The sequence below is a fragment of the Zootoca vivipara genome, chromosome 8 (genome assembly GCF_965207765.1).
Source record: "Zootoca vivipara chromosome 8, rZooViv2.hap1.1, whole genome shotgun sequence".
NCBI classification, from domain to species: Eukaryota; Metazoa; Chordata; class Lepidosauria; order Squamata; family Lacertidae; genus Zootoca; species Zootoca vivipara.
Genome location: NC_142591.1, coordinates 21435032 through 21462103, shown reverse-complemented (window position 1 = coordinate 21462103; position 27072 = coordinate 21435032). Strand labels below are relative to the sequence as shown.

General features: G+C 41.6%; 1 protein-coding gene across 4 annotated transcripts in view; it reads right to left on the bottom strand.

The window, feature by feature from the left end:
- Nucleotides 1-27072, bottom strand: part of RELCH (RAB11 binding and LisH domain, coiled-coil and HEAT repeat containing) — a 63770-nt gene that overhangs the window by 32635 nt on the left and 4063 nt on the right. For 3 of the 4 annotated variants that reach the window (XR_015951639.1, XM_035124817.3, XM_035124818.3), the window contains exons 2-10: nucleotides 17112-17201; nucleotides 12227-12298; nucleotides 12058-12113; nucleotides 11625-11738; nucleotides 10227-10427; nucleotides 10037-10128; nucleotides 8709-8978; nucleotides 6319-6394; nucleotides 5519-5614 (exon numbers count right to left, since the gene is read on the bottom strand). Coding sequence is in view for 2 of the 4 variants with exons in the window: in XM_035124817.3 (XP_034980708.3) it covers nucleotides 5519-5614; nucleotides 6319-6394; nucleotides 8709-8978; nucleotides 10037-10128; nucleotides 10227-10427; nucleotides 11625-11738; nucleotides 12058-12113; nucleotides 12227-12298; nucleotides 17112-17201 (1067 nt within the window). In the remaining 2 variants the exon portion in view is untranslated. Of the gene's footprint in view, nucleotides 1-577; nucleotides 702-5518; nucleotides 5615-6318; nucleotides 6395-8708; nucleotides 8979-10036; nucleotides 10129-10226; nucleotides 10428-11624; nucleotides 11739-12057; nucleotides 12114-12226; nucleotides 12299-17111; nucleotides 17202-27072 lie in introns of those variants that run through there. The other variant, XM_088676210.1, reaches the window with a different exon arrangement.

Genomic DNA, 27072 nt, shown 5'->3' with positions numbered 1-27072 from the left:
TTTAAAGCATGCTGAGTTAAAAACAACAACCGCTAAACAGTTCTACTGATGAATCCAACAAAAGAGGTCTATTTTGATGGTTAATCACTGACACATTGTTAAAATATTCAGCACAACAGAAGCTGCAAATGCTTGCTCAAGTTTCACTACAAGATCTAAAGAGCTATTTTAGGCGCATCCATTTTGAATTTTTTTCTACATGACCAGCAAATCTCCTTTCCACAAACTTCTTCTGAAACTTTTCATTGCTTTCAAAAACTATTCATGTGAAATGGGAGCTGCTGTTCAGTATACAAAAACAAATCCTATTTGAGTATGTGGAACTACCGTATGTATATGCATGTATATGTTGCAAAGTAATTTTTTTTAAAAAAAACCAACACTTTAAAAATTTTAAATCAGTAGCTTTTGAAAATGAGTTTGAGTCCCTCCTCAATAAAACATTAAAGAGGATGACTGGATGAGACCGGTCAATCTATACGTAGGTATTGTATCAGCTTACTATTATTCTTTGCAAGGTTGTTTCATTTAATCCAAACTGGTTGATATGGAACAGATACAAGGCTATTGCTTTTACCTTGCAGAAAGCTGGAAATTGTATCAGATGGAATTAGCTGTGTGTCCACGTCCATGGGTCATATTCTTTCATGTATACTATGGGATTGGAGCGTTTTCTGCATCTCTGCATCTAAACTTCCTTCTATCAATGGGACTGGAGAGACAATGAGAAATCTTCTTGAGCAGATGTGTCCTACTGCATGTTCCATGTATTGTTAATGAAAGGGAGAGGAGAGGGAGGACAGTTGGAGGGGGAGACAGGGGTATTTCCTGAGTGCAGAAGGTAGAGGAAGAGCGTAATACAGACTACCTACACTACATGAAGACTGAACAAAAGGCTTTAAGTAAATAATAATCCTTCCAAGAAAGGGACAGACTAAATGTGTTGCACTCCTAGGCACGCTTACCTGGAAGCAGTTTCCAGTGGCTTGCTTAGGCTGGAAAATGCAGGAGTGTCGATCTGCTAGGAAGGATACGGATTGAGCCCTTTGGGATTTTAGGTCTAAAGATCTGGCTGGAGGTTTATTCATGAAGCTGGAATGTCTGAAGTGCATGTGCATAATAAGTAACAGATTTTCTATTTAAAATATGTATGAAACTTCAATAGTAACGGGAGCATTCTGCGATAGGGAGTTTTATTATTGCGAGCATTTTCTGAGCTCTTGTCGCAGTACACCGCGCCTAAGATTTCAATTCAAATTGCCACTGCTGGCGCTGAGGGTGGTGGTGGCGGAATTGCTCCCCGCCAGCCCCATGTTAAAGAGATCGCTGAAGCTGAACTTCAAAGAGAGCCGTGTCTCAGCTGGCTTCCTGCCTGTCCCGTCTGTAAGGAGAGGGTGGGTGAGGGAGAAGGGCTGTGAGGCTGCAGAAATCCCCCTGCCAGACCCTGCGCCGCTGTGGATGTTGCCAAGGTGCCGTTTGGGGCTGTTGCCCATAGCCCCATCGGTGCTGCAAATGCAGAGCTGCTTGTAGCTCCAAACAACCCCGTGAACCCAAACCCTCTCAGTCCACAAGGCAGCAGCAGGAGCGATCCTGATGCCACCGCCGTCTCTTCCTCCTATTCTCCCTCCCTCCGTTAGGTGAAACTTCCCCTCTCCCCATCCCTCTACATGACTGGGTGGGGAAGCAAAACCACACCTCTCTCACCTCAGCGAAGCTTCCCCCTTGGAGAAGGGGAAGAAAGGGAGGCTTCGCCTGACAGAGGGAGAATAGGAACAGGAGATGGTGGCAGCAGCAGGATCACTCCTGCCGCTGCCTCAGGAAGCGAGAGGGTGGCGGGGTGGTTTTGCAACCACACTGCTGCCAAAGTGCCAAAGCTGTTTAAGAAGTTGGAGCAGCAGAACAAGCAGCTTTGCATTGGTGGCCCTAAGCATCCTGCTGTCCACTCCTGCCACTGCCAGGAGCAGCCCTAGATGTGCCTCTTTTGGTGCTGCATGAACCGGGAGATCTGTCAGGCACCACGGCACAAATGCGACTAGAAATTGTGCTTCAGCGCCCCACAACCCAGGTTCCAGGCGCTTATGTAGCACCTTGTTTCTTTCCCGGTTTCAAACACTGGTATGAAGTGCTGATTTCATTTAGTCCTTGGAAAAAAGAATGAAATAAATAACTCTGACAACATGAAAACTATAGGTTTCCAACGGTCAAGGAAAGAGGCTTTAACTTAAAAGTCACACTTGACTTTACTGGGAAAGAATACAATGTTCGCCAAAGGAATGAAGCGTGCTTATTTAAAGCTTTACCTCAAGTATGTTGTCTATTATGCGCTGAAGTCTTCCTCGGCCATACCTACAATCTTCTCATTTGCCTCTGGTTTCAGGTACTCTAACTACAACACACTATGCAAAATTCCTTGCCAGAAGAACTAATAATTCCACAATCCACTTTGTTTTGAAGGGGGAAGATGAATAATCTAGTGGTGTTTTCTTTTCTTCCACAATGCTGCTTACGAGCCAGAAGATAATGGCCTAGACTACCAAAACAGGTTTTCTGATATTGACAAATCCAAGATTGCACCTAGATGGACCATTCAATTTAGCAAAGTGCCCGTCTGAACAACTTCTTAAATTACTACTTACACAAAGCTGTAAAGCTTTAACTATTCTTTGGTCTGGGTGACACATCACTAAGCCAAACCATGGCTTAGTGTGAATGTATGGTTTCTGGGAGAGGAGATCACAGCTGCTTTGCTCCTTTCTGATTGTTTTGCTGCTGTGCTGAGCTAAGTCACAGTTCAGCTTAATAAGTCATCTGAACCTGGGCTCACGGTTTAGCTGTCCTGGAAGACTATAACCATACAGTATTGGACACATCTTGGTTGCAGTTCATGGTTCGTCTGGAGAGAGCTAAACCCAGGTTCGAACAACATGCAATTTCCTCTCTGGGAGTCCATGTCTTTGCCTTAAGCCATTGTCTTAAAGTCCTATTGAATTCACATAATTAGTTCCATGCTACTTTTGCTCCCTGTGACCAAATCCCTGTAAATATTAGTGATCTATACCATTAATAATATCAAAAATACTATTCTGCTTCTCATGAAATCAATAACAACCTAACATATATTGACATATTATTCATATTCTGTTGAACTTTGAAGCAATACACCCATGTGGTATGTTTTGAAATGGATACTATTGCAATGTTCGATAAACTCAACATTGCTCTGACTTTCTCGGGCATGTAACTAATCCGGGAAAAGTAAACATTAAGAACCTAGTTATTCAATCGTTCACTCACATAATGTATGCGTGTTTATATACACAACAATTAGTATTGGAGTGTAATATAAAAACAGAGGGTGTATTATTTGTTGAAATTATGCCAAATGAGGGAAACTGAAATAAAAATATGGGCCTCATGTTTGTGCACAAGTAGGCTCCAACACAAACCATTAATACGGTATTTCTTTTCTTCTAAATTCAGCATTTTGCCAAATTGTAGGACTACTGTAGGACTACCCTTAAATAACACATTTTACTTTTTTTTAAAAAAAAAAGTTTACATGCAAGCACAAGGTTCTAACGCGTAAGGCATTTCATATCTAAAACACAGATAGTAACTTGAATGAATGTTTATGTAGTTATGATTATTATTTCCACAAATTTTGCAAGGGAAAAGTAAGCAGGAGGTAGGCTGCAGAAATCTTACACTAACTCCCAAGTATAACTAGGAGCTGCAAAGAGAAGCTCAAATAGCACTTCGCCAAGCCAAACGGCAAGAGTCAGAAATTAGTAACTGATCCTGGAACACAGCTTACACCGTTGTTTTTCTATCACAACTTAAACAGAATCATTAGTTTAGTCCATAAGGTATACAGTTTATAGAATTAAATGCTGCATGCAATGGTAGAATTTCAATGTATCTAATGAAAAGTTTATAGACACATGGAGGTTGCTAAGTCATTGTATCGGAGGGATCAGTACACATTTCTTGACTTGGTTGCCTTTTCATACAGCCCCCAAGGGCTAAAATGCCAATCGCATTACTAGTTCTCTAGATTAATAGGTAAAGCCAAGCTGGCTGGAAAAGCAATTCCTAACCAAAAACAAAACACACACAACCACCTCATCTTCAGCTTATGTCATTCTTTATAATATGCATTAGAAAGTTCTGTCAATAAGGGCCAAATTCCAGACCACTAAAAGTACCTACAAGAAGAATCATCCTATTAGTATGATATAACTCACATCACGGCAGGTATGGTGAACCTGCTCCCCACCAGGTGTTGGACTGTAACTTCCATCATCCCTGATCATAGGCCATGGTGGCTGGGGATGATGGGAACTGGAGTCCCACAACATCTGGAAGGCACCAGGTTTCCTACCCCTGCATTATAATCTACATTGTAAAAGTGACAGCATATCAACCCTTGAATCCCAACACTAGAAGTGCCTTGCCCAATGGAGCAAAGGAACAATGCTAGCTTCCCAGAAGTGGTGTCGCTGCTGCTTACCAGGAGGGAAAGGAGTGAGGCAGAAGTTCCGGACTGGCTCTACTGGTGCGCTCACATTGCACCAGCTTCCCTGGTTCCTCCCTCCCAGTAAGCAGCAGCGTCTCCACTGCCAGGAAGTTTATGTTGCAGCTCTGCCCTGCTGGGCGAGCCGCTTCTGCCAAATGCTATTCAATTCTAAGGACAGTCTTCTTGTAAAAGTTGTGTAGACACAACAATATTTGTAGCTCAATTTGCTTTTTACCAACATATATTCTGCTTTACAAGAAATAAAGCTATATAACTTATTTCCCTTATAAGGGACTCCTAATGTTTGGCTCTTTTTGCAATGAATTCTAGAGCAGAAGTATTCCCCCTCCCCCTTGAAACCTGCTGTGGTCCAGAGGTTCAGTGCCAGATGAATCAAGCGATTGGGGAGCAGCTTTTAATCTTTGCCCTCTTTCCACCCCCTGGACCTCTTATGCCTGTCCCTGGGAGCCAAAAGCTGCAAACCATGTCAATGGTAACTTGGGTAAAGAATTCCTAACTACTGTAGTTAGGGACTAACATCCTGATTGTTTTACTGTATTTTAAACATATTGTAAGCTGCATTGAGAACCTCTGTTAATTATATATGTATTGTTTTAAATGATACATATATAATTCTCATCGATATTAAGAGGCTAATTCACCCCAATTTAATATTATAACTCTGCTTTGACACACAGAAGCACTAGAAGTGGGTTTAGCTAACACAAGTAAGCAAACTGAAGGGCAAAACAGATGGACTCACAATAACAGCCCTGCAGAGTGCCATCAAGGATCTTAAGCAAAAGGACAAAGAGTAGGATATCATGCTGTTTTGCTAAACTCACCTGGCAGAGGTGCACAACCATTCTCTAGGAGCAGAGATGCATGCACAAAAGTAATAAGATGATTGCAAGTAATCGACTTCAACATAATAAACACTACTAACTTCTCAGTAAACAGAAATGTTGCATAAAACTGAAATAAAATGCCTGGACTTCTCACCTCTCGCTTTGCAAGCAGGACATTAGGAACGATATGCGGCAAGCAACGTCCAAGCATCAGCATGACGCTTTTTTCACTATCAGCAATTCGGGACACCTGGAAGTGCAATTTTGATTTAAAAGAAAAAGAAAAAGGAATAATATGCTGCAATGGCATTTATGCAATTCTTAAAGTAAATTAAGAAATCAGTCATGTCTTGGTTTCCATCCCAGAAATCAGCACACAACAGGATACTGGGTTGACATGCTCATTTTAAAAGTCTTGAAACCAAAAGACACAAAAGTTATCTGTGTAGGCTAACGCATGAGGAGTAGTATACAGTGGTACCTCTACTTACGAATAACTCTACTTACGAATGTTTCTACTTACGAATGGAGCTCCACCTGCCATCTTGGATGCAGTTTAGATAGGATTTTTTCTACTTACGAATTTTTAGATAGGGTTGCTTCTACTTACAATTTTTTTCTCCCAATGCATTCCTATGGGATTCGACTTACAATTTTTTTCGACTTACGAATGTGCGTTCGGAACGCATTAAATTCGTAAGTAGAGGTACCACTGTAATGCCATCTGAGTAACACAACTGGAGCCACCCCCATTTCAACAATGGCACTTGTTGAGGCTACTGGGTGTGGCTGCTGAAGGTGATAACCAGTCCAAAGGTTCTAAAATCTCCTCTATGGAGCTATATAAGCAACGGGCAGAAGTCTGCTGGAGTATTAAAAATTCAACAATATGGTCTCCTCAGTCTGGATGCTACTACTCATCAAGATTTAACATTTTCCAAAAAGGACATATACCTCTGATCCCAAACGGCTCTCTGCTGACATTTGACAGAAAGACAGCAATGCTTGATGGAATGCATGTGACAGCTTCCTGCAGTAGTTGGGGCATGGGGAGAAATAGAAAACAGTTGGATAACTGATATTAGGAGTATGCCTCTTTGACTCACAATTGTCAGCTACAGAACACAGCATGTGTGTGTGTGTGTGTGTGTGTGTACATGCTGCTAGCATTCTAAACTGCTTTACAGATGAGACAAAAACTTCTCAAAAGGTACTCCTACACTATCATACAGATTATATTACTCGACTGAGAAAACTAGTTTCCACAAGAAGAAACGAAAAGCTTGCCCACTGATGTAAACAGTTTTTTTTAATTAAAAAACAACAACATTTCAGTTTTATCTATTTTCTGATTATTTCATTTACATCCCAACTTTCTTCCAAGGAGCTCAAGGTGGCATACACGGCTCCTTCCCTTCCCCATTTTATCCTCGCAACAACAACAACAACAAGTACACTGAGCTTGGACAAGTTATCAAGAAGGAAAATGGAACTGACAACTGCTATCTTTTGAGTTACCTGTCTTGTTTATAAATTCCATATTGTGCTTTTCTTCTTACAGTGCAACCCAACCCAACCCAACTTTTAAAATATATTTTACCAGGGGAAGGGGGTGCTACACATGCCTGATGAAAAGATACTAGGATTAAGATTCAAATGGATTTTACTAAAATGCCACCCTAATTATGCTTGCATGTAATGTACTGGGGAGGTGGGAAGAATCAAAACCAATATGGTCAATCCAAATCCTCAGATCTTACAATGTTGGATAGAAATGGTTATCTGCCTACTACAAACCAAATGGGGAAACTGACTATGGTAATATTCTGAGCCAATTACATTTCAGTCATTGGACACAAATGTGGCAATTTTCAAATTTGGGTTTTTAAAAAGAGTGTTCAGGAAACAGTCCTGATTTCAAGGAGGCATCTCAAATTGATTATGAGTAAATTATTCATTTCAAAAAGAAAGCTCATTATCAAGTCCCACTTAAAGTATATTCAACACTATTATTTTGAGGCTCCGGGTGAGAAACACATATAACAAAGTCTTTTAAAAAAGAAGAAGGAGAAGGAGAAGAGTTTGGATTTGATATCCCGCTTTATCACTACCCGAAGGAGTCTCAAAGCGGCTAACATTCTCCTTTCCCTTTCTCCCCCACAACAAACACTCTGTGAGGTGAGTGGGGCTGAGAGACTTCAAAGAAGTGTGACTAGCCCAAGGTCACCCAGCAGCTGCATGTGGAGGAGTGGAGACATGAACCCGGGTCCCCAGATTACGAGTCTACCGCTCTTAACCACTACACCACACTGGCTATACATGAACATTACCAGTAAGGCATGAAAAGTTCTGGTGTGACTGCACATTTCCTTGAGATAAAAGACGAGCACTAGTATCTATAAGCTCGTGATGTTATATGGACTAGATCACAGGTCTTCAACTGGTGGGTCAGGACCCTTTAGAGCAGGCATGTCAAACATGCGGCCCTCCAGATGTTTTGGCCTACAACTCCCATGATCCCTAGCTAGCAGGACCAGTGGTTGGGGAAGATGGGAATTGTAGTCCAAAACATCTGGAGGACCGCATGTTTGACATGCCTGCTTTAGAGGATCATCACCTGATCCCAAGTGGGTCACAACAGGAGCACCATCACCATGCAAATATATGGTAAAAGACTTAAGAATTGGATCCCCAAATGCATGTTTGGGTTAAACATGGATCCTGCATCTGAAAAGGTCTGAATGTACCTGGGTGAGATGAAAGAACATAAGGAACATGAGACAGCCTCATCGAGGCTGCATTCAAATGTCAAACAAACCACCTTTTATCTAAAAGCTAGGGCCTCAACATACTTGCAGCAGACATAATCATCTGTTTTAATGGGGGTGGTGGTGGTGGCTGGAATCTCTGACCTGTGATACAAAGAAGCAATATGTACGTCCGTGCAGGAATGAAGTGTTTATGCAACTATCCTGCAGCAGCAGCAGTTTCCATGGCCGGAGAAGTGAACCATGGGCCTTTATATTTTATTTTAATGAGCCTCACAGTCAAACTGTGCTTAAATGGAATGAATACAAGCAAGTTGGGACACACAATTCAGGATCATCAGTGCTCAGGTCAGCACTTGGAAGGTAGGCAGGAGTAATACTGCTAGCTTCGTGCATGGCAGTTCTTAAGCAGGCAATTCCCCATGTCAGAAGGGGGAAAACCCAAATGCTTAGGGGGTGTGCAGTAAAAATTCAGATCCCTCACACACTTGTTACATCTGCCCTGTACAGCAAGTGAAACGTTAAAAGATTCTGACAACATTGGTATTTTTTCTGGAAAAAGAATAAGCCACTAACCTATTGGGTTTATCGAAGTGTATAGCAGCTTTATTTGATGGAGGACAAGATGGAAGTTTTTCTCTCTCCTTCAAAGGAAAAGAAATTCTCGTATCTTCTTTAGGAGGCCTTTTCTCTTCAGTGTCACCATGTTCATTAAGTGTACTCTGGATATCTAAATATCTCCCGTTATCATCTGGGACTGTGAGAGGCACTTGAGCTAAAGATGACTGGACTGAATCGAATATCACTGGAACAGGAGTTTTTTCATTTCTTAAGTACTCTATTTCACTGAAAAGAGGGAGGCAGGGCATAAAGGATTGGAATTAAGAAACAAGTTAGTAAGTAAACCACTTCCAGTAACATAAAATATATATTAACAGGTTTTCAAAATGTGTTCTAGGTCATATACAAAGCCTATTTCAGAAGCTTAGGAAGCGAAACTGGAAGGTTTTCTAAAATTATTTATTAAGCCTAGGAATAGGGAACTTGTGGCCCTTCAAATGTTGTATTGTAATTCCCAATCTTCCCTTTGGAGGACCACAGACTCTGCAACCCTGCTGTAACCATTAAAATCTCACCTTTCCGTGATAAAAATCATACTGAAGGGAGCATATAGCACCCTTGTTCATATGTAATGCTAAGCCAACTCAAATGAGCAAATGCAAGGGCTCCTAAATACAAGACCACGGCCACTTTCCCCCTTCCCAGTTATTTATCTGCATTGCTGAGCTAAGCCATGGCTTGGCTTACCTAGTATGTGGTGTGAAACCAGGCTCATGGTTTAACTCTCCCAGGTAAACCACAAGCTACAAGGCATAGGACAAACCTTTGTTACACTTCACAGGAATAAAACTTAGCAGTTTCCTACTGGAATAAATTTGCCATAAGAGCTTATAAGTAAGGAACAGTAATCATCCCTCCTTCTGACCAGCTGCTGTGGGAAGGCTCCCTGGGGCTTGGTGTTCTAGGATACAATGGTTGATAGTATTGAAAGCTGTTAGCTTGAAAATAGCAACTAAACCACATTGGTAAGCAAAGTGGTTTCTTAAGCAGCATAATTCAATGTCTGGCCTATTCAATGCAATTTAGGGCACAAATGAAACAACGTTAGGCACGCTTAACTATGCCATTAAGATCAACAAGATACAAGAAGTTACAAAGTCAACTTCTTTGTATTGTTGTTTTGTTTTGAATTGTTTACCATTTACATTGTAACTGAGGTGACTACTGAGCATTTAAGTGATTCATTTATTTCTCTGTGCCACCTGCCTTTTCCAAGACTACAAAATGCCAAGTAACTTCCCATTTGCTAAAAAGCACAGAGTCTACAATGCTGGAGGATATACCTTTCAAGCCTTCGTATTTGTTCCAGCAGAGACCACTTCTCGGTGCTTAACACATTAATTTGATCTTCCAATTTCTGCACCATTACACATTGCTAAAGGGGGAAAACATAAAGGGAGGGGGAAAATAATTTACCATACTGCATTTGGGTAGCAGGCTTTAAACTGACAAAAGTGAATGATGTTTGTCTACCTCTATAGATTCTGGTGTTCCAAATATAGGAATGTTCTCCAGGATAGGAGTGGTCCCATCAAATTCATCCTCTTCCGGGCCAACTGCTACATCTACAACGTCTTTTGCAGTTACTTGGTGGTTCCCAAAGTCACGGTAGAGTTGTAGCAAGTCTGGAGGCTTTGGAATGTTCAGTCCTACATCATCCCACAATTCAAAATCCTTTAGAAGTGTAAAAGCAGAAGATTTAATTGTTAAACTTCCCTTCTCATGCAGTCAAGTATTGTTATGAGTTGACATGGTTAGACATAAGCATGTGTGTGTCCGTGCCTGAATGTGTAAGCTTGGTGTTCCTTTCAGACCTCTGAGATGCAACAGACTGGAAAAACAAGACAGGTGGGGATGGGTTGAAGGAAACAGATGTCCAACATAGACCAGACAGCCAGATCCTTAAACTGAACCCCCAAATAAGCCATGCTGTGGAAATCCCCTTCTATAAGCAAAAATCAGCATGGCAGACAGGATCCTGGCACCTTATGGGGAAATCCCCAGTAAGAAGCAAGAGGCCATGTCAACATTTGCCAAAAAAAGGAGGGGGGGGGGAATTGCTGAGTGGAAGACAGAGGGGCGAGCTGAAAAGCTTGACCAGATATGGCTCCAGAATCAGAGGGAGCAGTGGCCATCAGGCCCCATAAAAGGCATGGAGGACTCACCCACCCTACAGCAAAGTTGGAAATAGACAGAGAAGCCCAAAGCAGTGTTATAACACCTGAACTCTGGCCTTGTATCAGCTAGCTATCCTGGTTATGGCTGCCCCAAGTCTATAGGGAGGTTTCAGGAATGAGGAAAGAAAAAAAGGACAATTTCACCTGCAAATCTCCCCCACCCCCCAGCTGTAAGGTTACAGAGATGGGTGCCACCAAGTTAAAACAACACAAAAATGTCTTCCTCCCAGGCTAATCAGGGAAGGTTACCTTTCTCATCTTTCTTCTCCTTCTCTAGAAGCCTCTCTTTGTGCTCTAAAGAAGTCCCAGGCTGGCAGCCAGATCCACACCTGAACCTTTCAGCACTTAATGGAATTGCAATGGAATATTTTTGGAGTGAGGGAGCGAACACCTGCTCCTCCTGAAGACTTATCTCCCTCTATGAGTCCTGAACAGCACTAGAAAGTCCATGTTCCAAGCTGGCTGCAGCCCTGAAGAGGGAGCACCACTGTTAGGAGCTGGTGATAGACAGGCGTATTTTATTGTGGTCAGAGCTATTTCCTGCTCTGACCAAAACAATAACCCTGCACCAGTCTCTCCTACATATGAGTCACTAAACAAGTATTGTTTGGAAACTAGGCTCAAGAATTACCAAGTGCTTGGAAAGGTAAGTGGGGGAAAGACAAGCTGTAATGGAATTATTATTGAAACTTACCTGATCATCACTTTCATCTGAAAAAGTTATTGAAGTAAGCTTGTAGCTGTTCTTTAATAAAAATTCATTGACTAAGAAGTTTAGAGCTCTTTTTTCAAGAGGTTTAATCGGTTCCTAGGAAAAAGAACGAAGTTATGTAAGGAATGTAAACATTCTCATTAGAATATTTATTCTATCATTATTATATGTATTAAGATAGCAGCCCAGTCATGTCTAGATATCACAGAGTAGTTTACATGGTGTACCCAACAAGTTAATTGTGTAGTGTGTGTATATATATCTATATCTACACACAAACACCCCCCACACCACCTAAACGTTTTACTGCAATCAAGGAGTATATAAATAGTGTTTTTTTAAAGGCTATTGGCTAACTGCTGATACATGATAACAGCAAATACTAGGGTGTTTCCCCCCAATCCAAACTACCCACCTGAATTTCAGGACTTGATTTGTAATTTCTCCGTTCCTGCAAAGGAACTTCATTTTCTGCAAACAGCAATATATAAAATTTTATTATTCTCCATTTTGTGAGGCATCACCTACTGCTATTTTGTCAAAATGAAAAAAAAAAAACTAAGGAAAAGGTTTATGTACACCACCTGCAGCCTGAGTCAGGTTGGCTCGGAGGGCCTGAATGGTCTCCTTTGCTTTCCGTAGTTCAAACTCCAGGACTGGACAAGGATTTGGATTAAACATACACAGGCATCCAACCAAGAATAGGGAAACAAAAATGAAATATAAAAAAGCAAGGATGGGTGTGAAAATAAAATACAATTTGTATTAAAGACAAAGCATGCAATCTTTATGGAACTCATGAACGCATGCAGCAGAGTTAGACTGAAGCAAACTGGTGAACATTTTCCATAATTAAAGTCTAACCTTAATGAATACCGGTAACTTAAGCTGTCTGACAAGGAATGCTATTGGCTTTAAGCAGAATATTGTACCACTTTGGAAAGCTTGAAAGATTTTCCTTACAAGGCATTAATGACGACTAATACTGGTACTTTAAAGTTGAAAAAGAGAAGTGTGAAGATGAGTGTGACTTGTTTTGAGGGACTGGGATGAATTTGAAATACAACTCTCATCATCAAAATGGAATTACCAGCAACTACACAGGGACGCGGGTGGCACTGTGGGTTAAACCACAGAGCCTAGGGCTTGCCGATCAGAAGGTCGGCGGTTTGAATGCCTGCAACGGGCTGAGCTCCTGTTGCTTGGTCCCAGCTCCTGCCAACCTAGCAGTTCAAAAGCACGTCAAAGTGCAAGTAGATAAATAGGTACTGTTACAGTGGGAAGGTAAACGGCGTTTCCGTGTGCTGCTCTGGTTCGCCAGAAGTGGCTTTGTCATGCTGGCCACATGACCTGGAAGCTGTACACCGGCTCCCTCGGCCAATAACGCGAGATGAGCGCCACAACCACAGAGTTGGTCACGACTGGACCTAATGGTCAGGGGTCCCTTTACCCTTTACCTTTACACAGATTATAATCTACATTTTTACAGCTACTGGAGGCAGCTTTATGTTTTTCTATGTGGGATGATGTTTTTTGGAGCCGCTTATCAGTGGGCTGGTTCTACTCCTTAGGCAACGGTAAATTTTGCTATGGAAAAAAATTAAATGGTTTTCTAAACAAAACATTTGTTCCATCATTTAGACAAGATGAGATAATTTAACATTTATGAATTGCTTTCTGTCATAGCACTTTGAGCAATATGTAAGTTGATCCAATTTATCAAATGTCTCAGAACTGGAACTTACATTGACTGTAGTTAAGGGGTTAGAATTCACTCTGGACCATTTGTAATTAACATTTAACACTATCAATATATAATAATCTGGGGGAAATTATAGGTGTTATTTAACTAAACTGGAGCCACTGAAATTAATGAACATATTTAAGTTAGTTCCATTAACTTCAATGGGCCTACTCTGGGTAAAACCTAGTTGACTACAGTCCTATATTTTTTAAGTAATTACTTAAAATATTTATATTGGAATAACCTAGGTTGTGCCAAAAAAAGCAGGTGCTGTTTTCATGGAGCCTTTCACCCCTGGATAATGTATGGAGAGAACTGTATTTTATGAATGAATTTGTGTAATAAGTTGGTAGTAAGTGTGTATGGGAAAAAGATTCACTCAGTTTGCATTTTTCTTCTTTAAAAACAGAATGGGTAGTTAGAGTACATCACATCTACCACATGGAAGTAACTTGTTTGATGCACAGAACTTTACTGCAGAACTACGAAAGCACAACTGAGGATCTGATGAGAAAGTGAAAAAAAATCTTTAGGAATCAGCAATGCTGATCTGCAAATATTTCTGTGCAACAAAGTCTGAAAACAATGTTGATATTTTCTATTGATTAATAAATTAATTAATTCTGTAGAAGCAGCCAGCATTAGCACAATTTAGTTAACCTGGGCTTTTTGAAAAGTTACTCAACTTGTAGATGAATTAAGTTTAAATTAAAAGGTTCTTCCTTTAATATACAAACTAATATAAAAATAGTTTGTTACAGAACAATTGCAGATCAGAAATGCCCTGCAACATGATGATAAAAATGTTCAAAAAAAGACAGCAAGAACACAAATTGTAGAGAAGCTCAGGAATTCCAGTAAGGAAACTAATGTTCAACAGCAAGACATATCACCAAGGGCACAGAAAGCCAGAAAAACCATATCACATAAACCCATGTCAGACGGCAAAGTCTTTCTATTATCTAATTAACAGCTCTGAAATACACTAAACAACCAGTGTAACTTAGCATTGTGTACTTAATTTTACCATTAAAACAGTTTACTCTGCTGCATGGTTTCTCTTCAGACATTTAACATTTTAATCCAGCTAGTATATATATATATGTATATAGATATTCAACAATATATCAAACATGACTGGCTAAAATAAAACCAGATGGTCGGCTCTAGACTAACAGGACAATACTATAAATGTCTGCTCAGAATCAAGTACTGAGTTCAGAAAGACTTACTCCCAGGAAGGTGTTATAGGATTGCACCCTAAAGTTAGATTCTAGTGGGACAAGTTAAAGCACAATTAACTTTGTCTGGTTCCAACCCACATATTCTAGTATTACAATTTAATAATAATACAATAATAATACAATTACAATTTAATGTGCTATTTTCATTCTTTTCAGGTAAATTTTTTTGACAGTGACTAGACTTTCCCCCCATTGACAATAATGGCTTCATAACTGCAGCCCTGACTTTAGCAGAATCAAAAATAATAGAGTTTTGTTCCAGCTTCAACTAATATGTTTATTTCTCCATTAGCTTCTGAAAATCCAACTGATCAAGTTGGATGTAACCCAAAAACACTCTTGCTGCAATAAATATGTTAGGCTGGGATCCAGATGGTCTCTTGTGTGAGCAGAAGGTGCATCTGCTAGCACAAGCCTCCAGCCTGCACCCATTCCCTGCTCCTTCCTCTAACATTCATGCTGCTTCAGAGGGCTCCTCCATCCTCTGGACTTCCCCATGTGCTTCTCTGGTTCCAGTCACATGCCTTTAAAGGTGCTCACAGGAGACTGTTAAGTCTGTTGTAGCTAAAATAACACAGCTACCTCACTGGAATTTGTAGCATGTCAAGTCTTCACAAGCACAAGCACCTTAGGGGGAAAGGCATAATCTCTGCCAACATCTCAGATATGGAACATGTGGTGAGGTGAACCATACTGGCATCATTGCCGCTTACCATCTCAACATTGTCATCATTGCTGCTTACCAGGCTGGGTTAGGGCTGGCCAGGAGCAGCATATTGCTGCAATGGACCTGCCCATGTACCTGCGTAACCCTGACTATGCCCTGCCCCCAACCCCATCCAGGTAAGCAGATGTTATGCCAGTACCCTGAGAGCAATTCTGCCCCACCACAGGTTTTTTAATTGTTTCGTTGCAAACCAACCATAGTCAGCAAAACAGTAGCCACCGTTTCCAAACCCTTTCTGACACTTGTGCCAGAGATGGAAGGGCGGGAGGAGCCGGAGGCTTGCTGCAGCTCATTCTCCATGGCCCAGTGGAGAATCTATTAGCCTAGTTGGGATGTCCTCCTAAATCATAGTTCAGAGTGATGGCCAAACCAGGGAAGCAATTTCTCTATAGAGCTGTGAAGAAATTAAAGTCCCCTCACTTTTCTTTTTCTAAAGCATGTGAGGTAACAAAACTATTGCAGAAGACAGGCAACCAGTTGTTACACAACCACTAAGATCTTTTTATCAAGACAAAACCCATTCTTCTGTGGCTCTTAATGTTTGGCAAGTTCAAGATAAAACAGCATGACACTGCAACATTCAACCCAAGAAGTATACCATATTTTTCTGTGTAGAAGACGACCCCGTGTATAAGATGACTGATGACCCCCCCTTTTTTTAACCTAAAATTAAGAAATCAATCATTTAAGCATCAAACAGAACAACTTTGAGCTTTTGGGAGTGGGAGGTCGCCCAAAGTTGTTGAACTTAATTTGCGGAGGTTGCCCAAAGTTAGGGTTACCATATTTTAAGAGCCTGAGCCCAGGCCGCCCATACCAAAGCCCAAGCCCGCAGTGGAGCCAAGGCCACCTGCACCAGAGGCCAACCCTGAACCCAAGCCTGGGCCCAAACTCCTGTGCATTCAGAATCCATGTATAAGATGACCCCCCAATTTTTGCCTAAATGTTTAAAGCAAAAAACTTCGTCTTATACATGGAAAAATACAGTAATTCTGGAATGTTCACAATCTTTTCAAATGCAATATTCAACCCCAAAAGTATTACGCTAAGATGTTGACCATATAAGGCTTTTGTCTTCACTATCAGTTTAAAGGAAATCAACTTTAGGCTATTTATTGTTCTAAACATTTTTCATATTTGAATATTATCACAACTTCTAACCTATTTCATTTAGAATTGTACAGCACAGTACACTGCTAGTCAACCTGTTCACGCAATGAAACTATTTAGCAGAAACATAAACAGCCATTTAAAAGGTTTCATATTTAAAATGACTTGTGTCTCTCAACAGCATTTTGTTCCTTACAAAGCTAGATGCAGTAGTTGTCTTCAGCTGGACTTCAAATGCTATTGCTTTGTGACAATTATTACAGTGACAGAAAAAGACATAAAGCATAAAATGGATCAATGCAACATTTTTTAAAGAACAGTTTCTTTGTATTAAAAATAAATAAATCAACTAGCCAAAGACATAGCTGTCAAGTTCTCCCTTTTTTTTAAGGGAAATTCCCTTATGCTGAATAGGCTTCCTTGCAAGAAAAGGGAAAACTTGACAGCTACGCAAAGAGGTACTGTTACAAATTTAATTAACCATTCAAAAATATTCCACATTACTAGAAAATTTACAAAGCATTACGGTAAACTTAAAAGGTAGCTTTAAAAAATAAATGTGACACACCTAAAGACTATTTGCAAATAATAATTCACTGAGCAACATCCGTACAATAGCTTATTTTATATGAAATTTTGCTCACCAGCCAGCCGTTCATCTGTCTCCCTGTTGCCATCATCTGAATATCTTGCAAAGTCCAGTGAGTCAAGAGTGCTAATGCTTCCAGTTCGATCTAAAAAGATTTAAACAAACATTTGAGCTTTGTTTGTTCTCCCCATCCTGTACAAGGGTTCCCCAACTGAAGTGAGAGGCTGCATATGGCAAAGGACTTTTTTAAAAAAAGCTTTGGGTGGTATTCAACAAAGTTTTATTCAGAGCAGACCTACTTAAAATTAATGTAGCCAAATTAGTCATTTTCATTCACTTCAATAGGTCTACTCTATCTAGTTAAACACTACCCTGGATGATCTTTCCATAATACAGTGCCAGCTTTAAGTTATACCTGTTTTCTTCTCATTACTACAAAACGTTTCACTGCCTGTTTGCCTCAACCTTTTCTCACAAAAATGTGTTCTCTTTGAGTATGATCTTCTATTTAGACAGGGAACAGAATGAAAAGAAGTCAATTTAAAGACAGGACAGGCGTTGTATGCATAGTAACAATTCCACTGAAAACAAGAGTTTATGCCGAATACCTATATATGACAGCTGTAAAGGGCTGGATATAAATCTAACAATAATAAGAGGAGTTTCCCCAACGATCAGGAAGAGGAAGACAGCAAGAAAAAATATGGGGACAGGAATGTCTCAAATAGAGGACTTCTGGTCTACCGCCAGTGCTGATCAGCGAGGAATCCTCGAGCTCCAAGGTTCCTGGTGCTGTGAGGGAGGGGGGAGCCGCGAGAGCAACGCGCGCCCCCAAGAAGAACCCCAGATTGAGCTTTCTGGGGGCGTGAGAACTCGGCTGTGCCCCAAAGCGTCTCCTCTGCTCCCCGGCAAGCTCTTTTTAAGAGCTCCGGAGTGAGCGAAGTGAGAGTCGCGGGCGCCATTTTCGAGTACACCGCTACCCTCACAGAGCGAAGCTCCGTGCCGGCAGCGGAGGATTTTTTTTAAAAAAAGGATTTGAAGACATTGGACACCATGAGTAACAGAAAGATTTTTATTTTTTTTAAAAAAAATTCAGTTGAAAAGAATTGGCCACAGGAGGAGATCTAAACAGGAAGTCGGTCTCCCCCATTGAGAGAACGGTGATGCAGTTAACTTGCAGTTAACCCATCCAGTGGGAGAGGGGGAACAAGACTTATGTTCGATTCAAGGAGTCCTCAAAGAAGAACCAGCATGGAATAATGTCCTCCCAGTGAGAGAGGGAGGGCAGGATCCATGCTGGGGCCTGAGCTTAGCTGGAAAAAAAATTGAGATAGGGCTGAAAAGTGGAAACATAGCTGGATGGTACTGTGCTACAGTTAGAAAATTGGGGGGGGCAGCAGGAGACAAAGAAGGGAGAGCGGTGGACAGGTGGCGAAAGAGTGGGAATAGGGTGAGGAGCAACAATGGGTTATTTTCTAATTAAGATGGTCCGAAACTGGAACGTTTTATGGAGCTGGTTGATACATCTGGGAGATCCGGAGTCCAGGGGAAGGGGGATAGAATTAGATAAATGTGGTTAAAGGTTATTATGATAGAAGAAATAATATTTGAATGTATGGAAAATTTGGGGGGTATAAATTGTGAGGCTAAAGGAAGAATTAGAGATGGATGGGAAAATAAATTTAGATTTGGATTAATTAATGAATTATAGGTTGACAATAGTTGGTTTTTTTTCCTTTGTGTAGATTAGAATTGGTTGTGAAATAGTGGAAAAATTGTGTTAGAATGATTTTAGATGATAAAGGAAAATTGCTTTAGATTTAATAAATGGACCCAGTGTGGGGGGAATTGAGGAAGTCCACAATGTCAGAATACTGTAGTAAAGAAATTAAAAAGGGTAGGGAAATAAAACTCTCTGCAGTACTTTCTTGGCCCTTTAAAATTCAAGGGGGGAAATAAAAAAAAGACAATACAGTGGTACCTCTACTTACGAATTTAATGCGTTCCAAACGCACATTTGTAAGTCGAAAAAAATTGTAAGTCGAATCCCAGAGGAATGCATTGGGAGAAAAAAAATGTAAGTCGAAGCAACCCTATCTAAAAATTCGTAAGTAGAAAAAATCCTATCTAAACCGCATCCAAGATGGCGGACGGAGCTGCATTCGTAAGTAGAAACATTCGCAAGTAGAGTGATTTGTAAGTAGAGGTACCACTGTACCTTAATATAAGCCGCTCCCTTAAAATTCCGCAGGCACTCACACCTGTAAATGGCAAATATACAAGAAAATCCAATGGGTACCATTCCCCCGCGTTCCTGGGCTGCTTCCTGTGGGGTAGCCACACTGCTTTGCCGGCGGCCTTCCCCCCTTCCCCCTGCTTTCCCATCACACCCCCGATGGCCCTCGTGGTGGCATCCTGAGCAAGGGGGGGGCGCTCTCCATTTCAGCCTTGGAAGGCAAGGCAGGGTCGCAGAGCTAGGGCAGCTGTTTCAGCAGCAATATCGCAAGGTTGTGAATATAAGTATGCAGTTAGCATGTTTCACACTAAGGTTTGTCTAGCTCAGTGTTTCTCAAACTTGGGTCCCCAGTTGTTGTTGGACTACAACTCCCATCATCCCTGACCACTGGTCCTTCCTGCTAGATAGGGATGATGGGAGTTGTAGTCCAACAACAACTGGGGACCCAAGTTTGAGAAACACTAGTCTAGCTAAATGAGAAACTTAAAATTAAACGATTACATGGCTGGCTTCAAGGAGATCTGCTTCTTTTACTTCACTGGGCACAGAGTAGGTGCAAAATATCAACTTCCTTCCCTCTGTAATATTTTACTAAGAACTATTTATAAATTACCCTGGGGGTGGGAGAACTGGAATACTTTATCAGGAAACTGGAAAAGAACCATAAACTGAGGGACAGACAAAACACATTATAGTAATACAGTTGTACCTTGGATTCTGACGCCTTGCAAGTTGAATGTATTAGCTCCTGAATGCTGCAAAACCAGAAGTGAGTGTTCCGGTCTGTGAACCCAAACATCTGACGGAGCTTCCTGCAGCCAATCAGAAGCCACGCTTTGGTTTCCGAACGTTTTGGAAGTCAAACGGATTTCCGGAACAGATTCCATTAGACTTCCAAGATATGACTGTACTATTTCTGGGAGTGGGGGAGTATTATAGCTGTAATCATTTACAGTCTCATAATTGTTAAGTAATCACACAGGTCTTAATACAAAACTTTTTTTTAAAAAAAGATACCATTATTCTGGTGCTACCAACAGGATGCACTGAAATAACAAAATTGCTCTCCATCTAAATTACCAGTTTACTCTTCTGCTCCATCTATCCGTTTCCTATAATAATCCATACTGTGTTGTTCTTTCTGCACCTTGGCCTGGCTGTAGCTTGTTTCTTAAGTCAGCCTTTTGAACAGTTTCTGGCAAGCACAGAAACTCTCCAAATTTCCATATTCCTGGTCAACAGGTAGAACAAGTTATTTTGGCAACCTAATCCTGAAATTACCATACTTGACAAAACTCCACACCTTTACTCTACACTGACTTGCTGCTATTATTCGTGCCAGAGGTAACCACTTCAAATCCGAGGAAAATAATGTGTTAATCAGTTGAGGCTAATTATGTGAAGTAAAAGGCACTAAGGAGATTTGGTAATTTTATTTGAATGAAATGAAAATAAGCAACTTTTCAAGAGTTTCCAAGAATGCAAACAAAATTGGCAGTAGAATTTATTTTCACAACATTTCATCTTCCTGAAAACTTACAAGCTATCTTTATTTTATCACATAGGGACTCCAATTAATGTTGATATAGTTGAAACAGATGTTAACATGCATTCAAGTTTGCAAGATCTTTGATTACTGCGGTAGACACAAGTCTTCTGTCAGGTGCAAAGTGCTTTTATTTTAAGACTGTGGTGGGGTACCTTTTTGTGTTGGGTCTGTATTCCTTTGGGAGTGGGAAATCTCACAGGGACCACATACAAAAGGCAGATAGAGTCAGAGCTAACAGTGGGCTATCCATCTTCTTTCAGTCACCTTGTCTTTCCCCACCACTGAAGATCTGTCATGCAGCAAAATGTCCCATTCTTTCAAATGGTTTATGTTCCCTAAGTTTCATTGCGGCACACAGGAGATTTTTGAGGTCATGGGTCTGGCAGTGCATGGAGAAGGCAAACACCTGCCTATTTAAAACCACTCTTACATATGCAGCAATATAGTTTACGGGGGAAAGGTACTATCAGCATGAACAGGAGCTTTCTTGGCTGCTGTTGCTGCTGCTGCTAATTTCTGCATGAGCATGACTAAGGACAAGAGGCTGTTGGTCAGCAGTTCTCCACCCTTGATTTAATAATTTGCAACTAAGGGAATATAAATAGCAGATATCTTTAAAAATATGCTGCAATTTATCGACTTGTAAACAAGTCTGTCTGTGAATGCTCTCTTCCGCTTATCAGGAGGGAGTGACCATGAACAAGCAGCTGCAGAGAAACATCAGGGGAGTGCAAAAGACTACAATGACTGCTGCCAGTCTGTATCTTCTAGTAGGTGTACACATTTATGAAGAGCATGTGTGTAGGGGCTGAATTTTTGTGGTTGCCAACCTTGGCCTACAACCCATTGTGAGCAAGGAGGCGACAAGTTAAGCAGGCACATGCATTTGCCCTTTTATTCTTTTATTCTTAATTTATCATAAACATATGGACCAAGCATATGCCATTCAGCCTATTGCTACTACTCACTGCAAGCAATTGCTGGAACATCTGCTACTTGCTCCAGACAAATAGGTTGCTTTAACTGTGGCTTTAGTTGAGCAAATCACTTGGCAGAAAAAAATCAATAATGCCTGTGTTAAGATTGGGTTGCAAGAAAAAAGTGACTTTCCTAGTTATCAAATTGGCAAGCATGCACTGAGACTCAAGTTCTAAATCTCCTCCCCCTTCTGTAATTCTGCATAAAATGCCATTATGGGTTTGTGGACCAACTACTGAACTTTAGTGATGAGATATTGCATTCTAATGATTCAGCACTCAATTTTATTAAAAATTATTAATCAAATATTTGATTCTCCATCAGACAATGCCTAAGTGAACTTACAGAAGAAACCTAAGCTTCTTGGAATGTTTTATACTGGACTTGGAGCACTGAATCAGTTTGGAAAGCTTCTTTGGGGGACAGACAGACCCAGAAAGTTTTATTTGACTAGAACTTTGATTAAAATAAACCAAAATTAGTTTATCATAGAGTTATGGCCCTTTTTTGATGCTGCAATGAAAATGGAATGCAAAATGGTTAACTGGCTGCATAATATGATGAACAAGAAGTAATAATGAAAACATTCAATCCTATTTAGGTGTGGTGGCTATGTAATAATCTAAAGTCCTTCTTGAAGTACTAAGCGGGGATGATTTCAAATGTAGCCGTGTTTCTCAAACTGAAAAGATAATTCTACAGTAACAGCAGATTATCATGTGCTTTCCAGTGCAATTTTTTTCAGTGGTTAATTATTCAACAACAGACTTGATTTCCCTTGCTGGAGTAAATACCGTGTTTCCCCTTTTTTAATACGTAGTCAGAAAGTAAGCCATGGCAGGGTTTTTAACCATTTGAGAGCTATAAGACATACCCCGAAAATAAGCCATACTTCCGCACCAGCTAGCAGGACCCAGCATGCCGGCCGCGACAGGAGGAGGAAGCCTGCCGGGTCGGGTCAGTGCCCGGAAGCGGCGGTGGCTGCTTTAGTGCCAATAAAGCGTGCAGCAGTGCCGCACGGAGCACCAGCCAGCAGGACCCAGCTCCTGCAATGCCGGCCGCGGCAGGAGGAGGAAGCCTGCGGGGTCGGGTGGGTGCCCAGAAGCGGTGGCGGCTGCAGCGCTGACAAAGCGTGAAGCAGCACCGCACGAAGCACCAAGGGCACGAGCGGCAGGAGAAAAGAGAGAGAGGCTCGTTACTTGCGGCACTTTAAGAGAAGCAGCCAGAACCGATCTCCACATTCCGAGCCTCCCTTTTGCGCGTGCGGGCATGTTAAAGCCCCGATCACTTCACTCCCCACTTCTTCCTCGCCATCCCTCCCTTTCACGCGTTGCCTTGACCCCGCAGCCCCCCTCCCTGGCCATCTTCCCCTAAGTGCAGCGCTGCTTCGTGAGCGCTGCAGCCGCACGCTCTCTGTGTGTGCTGCAGCCGCACGCTCTCTGTGTGTGCGCGCGTCTCTTTCTTTCTCTCCCTGTGCGTCCGTCTCTCTCTGTGTGTGCGTGTGCGCGCGCGTCTCTCTCCCCCCCGTGCGTCTCTCTCTCTGTGTGTGTGTTTGTGCGCGTCTCTTTCTTTCTCTCCCCGTGCATCCGTCTCTCTGTGTGTGTGTGTGTGTGTGTGTGTGTGTGCGCGCGCGCGTCTCTCTCTCTCTCCCCCCCGTGCGTCTCTCTCTGTGTGTGTTTGTGCGCGTCTCTTTCTTTCTCTCCCCGTGCGTCCGTCTCTCTCTGTGTGTGTGCGCGCGCGTCTCTTTCTCTCTCTCCCCCGTGCGTCTCTGTGTGTGTGTGTGTGTGCGCGCGTCTCTTTCTTTCTCTCCCTGTGCGTGTCTCTGTGTGTGTGTGTGTGTGTGTGTGTGTGTGTGTGTGTTTGCGCGCGCGCGTCTCCCCCCCCCACAGAGAAAAGGTTCCGCTTCGGCTCGTCATTCAGCCGCGCGCGCGCGCCAGGGGCATGGGCCCAAGCCTCGTCCCCCTCGCGCTTCCCTCACAAGCATCTCAGAGCGGGACGGGTCACGGCCTCCCTCCTTATTCCTCGGCCGGCGTGAGAGAGCCCGGGGAGCAGAAGGATCCCAGGTTTAACCCCCAGGTACCCCCAAGTTTGAAATTCTGGAGAGCTGCTGCCAGCCTGGTTGACAGTAAAACCTGGATAGCACAGTAGGCTAGAGTGTGGTGTTTATAATGTGCGCGGAAGAGAGCACCGAGTGTCCTGAGCCAGTGGGACCCAGTTGTACCAGCACTTAAAAAAAAAGACACCCCCTGAAAATAAGCCACCGTGTGTTTTTTTGAGGAAAAAAAGTTATAAGACGGTGTCTTAAAAAAGGGGAAACACGGTACTTCCACTTCTCTGCTTCTATTTTAGCTACTGTACATATGAGGAGTAATTATATTTTCTTATTTCATGCTGGGAGTTGTTATCTGGGGCATCTCTGAGGAATATGAAGTAGTTAAGCCCATCATTTCCCAAAACTATAAATGTTCTGAAGTCCTTGAAGAAACTCAAGCCCTAGAATTTTTACAGTGCCTTTAACTCTGTTAAGCCTGGAATATGACTTCGGAGACCTTCAGCTGTAATTAATAGTGAACCATTGTCAGGATAAGAACAAGGGGAGGGGGGCAGAAAAGTGTCCGCCTGCCTGCCTTGTGGAATTAATAAATGAGGCTGAGTTGCTGTGAACAAGAAATGGGGAAGGAAAAAGAGACAACTCCTCACTTTTTCAAACACTTGTATTTCAGCAGCCCAAAGGAAGCAAGTTCTTAGTTTACTTTCCATGTTAGAATTAGAATGAGTGCAATTTTGATTAGTAATATCTGAAAGGTTATACGGAATACAAGAAGTTTCTTTCACGTATATTCTTCTTAGATAGTCTTTAGCTCTGGTCAAGTACACCTGAATTACAGACCGTGGTAAATGCTGTAGAAGCATTTACACGAGTACATCATTCTGCTGCTAGCTATCCTGGATTTACATATAACAAAAGCAGCTACTACCTCACTCCTTCAACACAATTGAGACCTGGAACCACCTATAATCATAGAATTGTAGAGTTGGAATGGATTCCAAGGGTCATCTAGTCCAACCGCCTGCAATGCAGGGATCTCAACTAAAGCATTCATGACAAATGGCTATCCAACCTCTGCTTAAAAACCTCCAGGGAAGGAAAGTCCACAATCTCTTGAAGGACTCTGTTCCACTCCTGAACAGTTATTAATGTCAGAAAGTTATTCCTGGTGTTTAGTCAGAATCTCCTTCCTTGTAACCTGAAGCCATTGGCTGGGGTCCTACCCTCCAGAGCAGAAGAAAACAAGCTTGCTCCATCTTCCATGTGACAGCCCTTGAGATATCAGAAGATGGCTATCAGAACTCCTCTCAGTCTCCTCTTTTTCCAGGCTAAACATACCCAGCTCCCTCAACCATTCCTCATAAGGCTTGGTTTCCAGATCCTTAATCATCTTGGTTGCCCTCCTCTCTATTTGTTCCAGCTTGTCAATATCACATCGGGGTTCTGGTCTTTGGTAGGCTTTCGCTATGCCAGGGGTGAGGAACCTGTGGGCCAAATGCAATCCTGCAGGCCTCTCAATCTGACGTTCAGGACTCTCTCCAGGTCACACCCTTCACCAGCCCTGCACTAAGCTCTCCTTGAGTGCTTTTACCTGGCTTGGAATATGTCCTTGAACTATGATAATGCCTCTTGCTTGCCTGGATGGAGAGATATGTGCATGGGTGTGAGTGTAGAAACTTCTGGCTTTTGAGTGACTGGAATGTAGCCAACTGTACAAAAGTAAAGAGCCACATTTATCATTCCACCCAGAACTGACACAAGGCCCCCAGAAAGTTGCCCACGAGGCAATGTGGCCCTTGGGCTGAAAAAGGTCCTCAATCCCTGTGCTAGGCATAAATCCATGCCAACGCAGCGAAACCCAGAGGTGTGCTTAGGGCTACAGAAAAAAAACAGGGTCACAATCAGGGTGGATAAAAATCAATGATTTTTTTTAAAAAAATCAAAAAAATCGGATTTTTTTGATTTAAATCGATTTTTTTGATTTAAATCTGATTTTTTTAAAAATAAAATGCTTTTTGAGGAAAATATATTACCATCCAAAGGTTATTCCATCATGAAATAAAGATTAGTTTTTTAACTATGTAGAATAAGGTTGTATATGTTTAATTTTGGGGCTAAATAAATTCCATTAATCCATTCACAATGTCATGCTCTTCCAGAGGTTTTTGTAAGATTATTGGGCAGTTTCTCTGCCTACAAGATATTATCGCAGGTGCTTGGTTTACTTTTGCAGTTCTCAAAACTGAATTTGACTCAACAGAGATCACATGCCTCTTCTTCACAGCAAAAATGTTATAACATGAACAGAGTTGAGAAAAAGACCTTAATCCTATTGTTCTACAAACCTATGAATACAGAAACAACCCCTTCAGTGCTAAGTTTCAAGAAGTTCAGTGAATAGAATAGAAACAATATTTTTCTGATTGTTTGGAGTGGACAGTATTTAAGTTTTTCATGTGATTTAAATCGACTATGATTTAAATCAAGCCTTACTGACTAGTGATTTAAATCGTGATTTAAATCATGATTTAAATCAGTTTGATTTAAATCAAATCCACCCTGGTCACAATCCTGTTGTTTCTTCTCCGTGCACAGAGTCTACACATGGAAAATGTCTGAACAGGATTTGAAGCTCTTGGACAGATAGGCTTCTAGGGTGGGTTGCCCACAATATGGTGCAACCTTCAATAATCAATTCATCCAAAAAAGAATCTATGCACCAAGGTGCAGTAACCACAAAGCATTATTAATTGAGACAAAAAAGAGCATCCTTCCTCCTGATTGCATGTGCAATGAAAATGTAAAACTTCCATGCTCAGTCCAGAACAAACTGCAGTTCCCATGTTCCGATTTAACAGGAAACTGAGATTTCTTCAAAACTGGAAAGTGTTACTTCTCACCCTCACATGTGGAGGGAAGAGAGAGAGTGGTGTGATTCCACCTTCTTAACTTAGTGCCAAAGCAATAAATGAAAAATTTGTCGCTACTGGCATTTTTCCTATTTCAAAAGCAGCTTATAGTATAATTGAACATTTTTATAGGGTGAAATACCTAACAACATTTCTCCTTGGTTAACGCAAGAATGCCACCATAAATTCAAAAAGATCCTGCTGCACACACTGAATAAAACAACATCTCGGAAAATGTGATAGAGGGATCTATTCTTCATTAATATGGTCTCAACCAAAACAATAATTTATGTT